The 2,887-nt window shown below is 43.3% G+C and overlaps 1 protein-coding gene across 1 annotated transcript; it reads right to left on the bottom strand.

Annotated features, from left to right (window-relative positions):
- Nucleotides 1-455: 455 nt before the first annotated feature.
- On the bottom strand, nt 456-2,499 carry LOC148208865 (putative galacturonosyltransferase-like 7). Its single transcript, XM_088118056.1, has 2 exons — nt 2,237-2,499; nt 456-2,026 (listed from the first exon to the last, which is right to left on the bottom strand). The coding sequence occupies exon 2, from the start codon at nt 1,911-1,913 to the stop codon at nt 810-812; it is 1,104 nt and encodes a 367-aa protein (XP_087974182.1). The 5' UTR covers nt 1,914-2,026; nt 2,237-2,499; the 3' UTR covers nt 456-809.
- Between the last annotated feature and the right edge of the window lie 388 nt (nt 2,500-2,887).

Here is a 2,887-nt window from a genome sequence, read left to right as displayed (position 1 = left end):
AAACCAAAGGTAGAAACTTTCTAGTTTCTACTAACTTATTTCTAAGTTTGTAACCTCAATTAAACATTAAATAACAAATTTCAATCCCAACAGTTTCTATCCCAGTACTTAGTCAGCTCAGCAGTAATTGGATTCATGGTGTAACTGAAAATTTAAGACTATAAAAAACGTAGGCATCAAATTGTGAAGCTAAATTTGTAAGTTTCGCAAATACAAACTTGTACCAGCTTTATGATGGAGTATTATTTCCCCAAATGGCCAATCAGGGAAGTTTCATCGGAATCTGAACTAATATCCCAAAAGCATGGACTACAAAAAAATCTACGAGAAATGGAAGAAACTATAATGCCATTAATTCCAAATAATCAAACACCAGAATACCATATTATCAAACATCCAAAACAGACCGTCTATAGATAGAAAAACAAAAAAACCAATTTTACAGCAATAAAAAATTTGGCAATCGATTCTATTTCTTATTTTCTGAACAAGGAATAACAATAATGGGGTACTAAAAATACAAATGGTCTGGAAGAAGAAGAGGAGAAGAAGAAGAAGATGATGATGAAGATAAGTCAATAACCCCCAAAAAGGGAAAAAAAAAAGAAAGAAAAAATCTGTAAAGAAAGAGAAAGGAAGAAGAAAATATGAATTAATGGAGAAAGGAAAAAAAAAACAGGGGGAAAAGAATGGGAAATTTTGAAGGACTAAATTAGGAGACAAAACAGTCCTTGGGGAAGGGGAAGAACAAGGGGGAGGAAGAGGGAGGGTTTTTTTTGGTTACCGGCGGTGGTGAGTTCGTCGGTGGTTCAGAGAGAGTGGCCGTACAAATCGTATGGAGCCCAGAGAGTGTCCAGAGGGCAGGGATTCTTCGAGTCGAGCCTCACCCATGGCTTGCCACTTCCGGACCAGTGGAGAAGGCTCACCGGGCCGGCATGTAGATTCCGGCAGCTTCCTTTCACATTGTCGCCGCCGAGCCCGTGCTGGTTCCACCGGTGTTCAATCGGGGCAACCGCTCCGGCGAACACCAACAGGAACGGCGGAAGCGACCCGAGCTCGTAGATCCGATCGTTTTTCTGAATCTCCATCCACCGTTCGATCCGCTTGGTGTACCCGGCCTGCCTCCACTTCACGAGATCTATGACCATAACGCCGGTGTTGAAGTAACACGGCTTCCGGCCGAGGAACGTGCCGGAATACCGCTTATCCAACCAGAATCGCGAAGTGAAGTATTTCGTGAAGTTCGCGTGGCAGTATTCCGGCGCTCCGATGGTTCTAGAACCCAAATTCGTAGTCCAAAGCTTCCAGATATCGTCCACAACGACGAGATCGGAGTCCAAATAGATGACTCTGCGAACACAGGGCTCTAGAAGCTCCGCCAAGTAGTTTCTCGCGTAATTGAGCGGTTGCTCGAGAGCTTGCCTCACCGAAGTCGAAATCAGATTCCGAACAATGGCCGGATTGAAGAAATAGACCTTGAACTTCAGCTGAGGGAAGGCGGATCTAACCACGGCTTCCAGATTCGTCTCGGAAACAAGGAAATGGAAGAAGACGCTCTCTGGACAGAGCGAATGCTGCAAAATCGAATTTACGGCGGCGATGGAGCCGCGGAGATATTCAACATCAAGCGTAATCGCAACATGAACCAAACTCGGATCGCACACACCAAATTTACCAGAAAATCTCGAGTCACCGGAACTGCATTGGTCGGCATTGCGATACGACGGCGACCTACGGAACAGAAACCGGCTTCGCGAATCGGAGAGGGAGAGCGGAACCGACTGGCGGAGGTTAAACTCGAGGTGCGAAGACCGAATGGCTTCCGCCGGAGGAAATGACTGGAGAGACGGAGAGAGAATTACCATCAACATAGCCGCAGAGAAGAATCCGGAGAATCTCATAATCCACAACATCTTCACCCTGCGAATCGCTGTTTTCCCCTTCCTCCTCGACTTGAAAACGAACGGATTATTGTCCAGAGAATGCCGAATTGGAATCCGGACAAAACCTAGGGTTTGTTTAGGGTCTGCCAGAGTTGAAATCAGAAAGGGGGGAACAAAAACAGGATATCAAACTTGAGCATCAAACAGAGAAATGGAATCGAATTTCTTGCTTCTGCATGAGTGAATCAAAGTAGCGAAGGATGGCGTGGAAACAAAGCGACCTCAGAGCAGAAATACTCGCCATATAATAGTGGACATGGATGGAAAAAGCAAAACAGAAGGCGAAGACTCACCGCAACTGGTTCGCCGGCGGCCGGGAAGTGTGAAAATCCTCCTCCTTCTCCGACCTCTCCCTCTTCTTCTTCTTCCTCCTCGATCTCTCGCACTGTATCGACTCCCGGGAAGAGGAGAAGGCCAACACAGAACCAGAGACGAAGCTGTACAAACAGAGAGAGGAAGAGAGAGAGAGAGGGCTTTTTTTTTCTTTCTTTTTTTTTTTTTTTTTTTGCTTTTCAGCTTTTGGGTTTTCCACCATAGAAATCCACAGCGAAGAGAAATCATAATTATAAAATGTATTTTAAATTCAACAGTTGAATAAATTAGAGATAAGTAATTAAGGGATTGATTAAAAATATTTATTTACTGTCATTTTTTAAAAGGAAAATAATAATAATAATTTTTATTATTATTATAAATTATGTGGGATAGAAAAGGAAACAGCTGTCGCTGTCAGTTATCAGGATGAGCGGTGGGACCCACTTGGCCAGACGGTACTCGTGTACGTATTCTGCACTTGTAGGCCTTTTTCACATCACTCGATTGTTTTTTTTCTCTCCTCCTTTTTTACTATTTTCTTAATAAATTAACATTTTTTTAACTCGCGATGGCACTAATGTAATTTCATAATAACCACATTAACCCTTATGGTTTAAATTAATGACTCG

This window comes from Momordica charantia (genome assembly GCF_013281855.1).
Source record: "Momordica charantia cultivar OHB3-1 chromosome 9 unlocalized genomic scaffold, Mcharantia_2.0 BLBB01000009.1, whole genome shotgun sequence".
In the NCBI taxonomy this organism is placed as follows: Eukaryota; Viridiplantae; Streptophyta; class Magnoliopsida; order Cucurbitales; family Cucurbitaceae; genus Momordica; species Momordica charantia.
The sequence above is the reverse complement of the archived record's forward strand: the minus strand, read 5'-3'. Positions and strand labels throughout refer to the sequence as shown.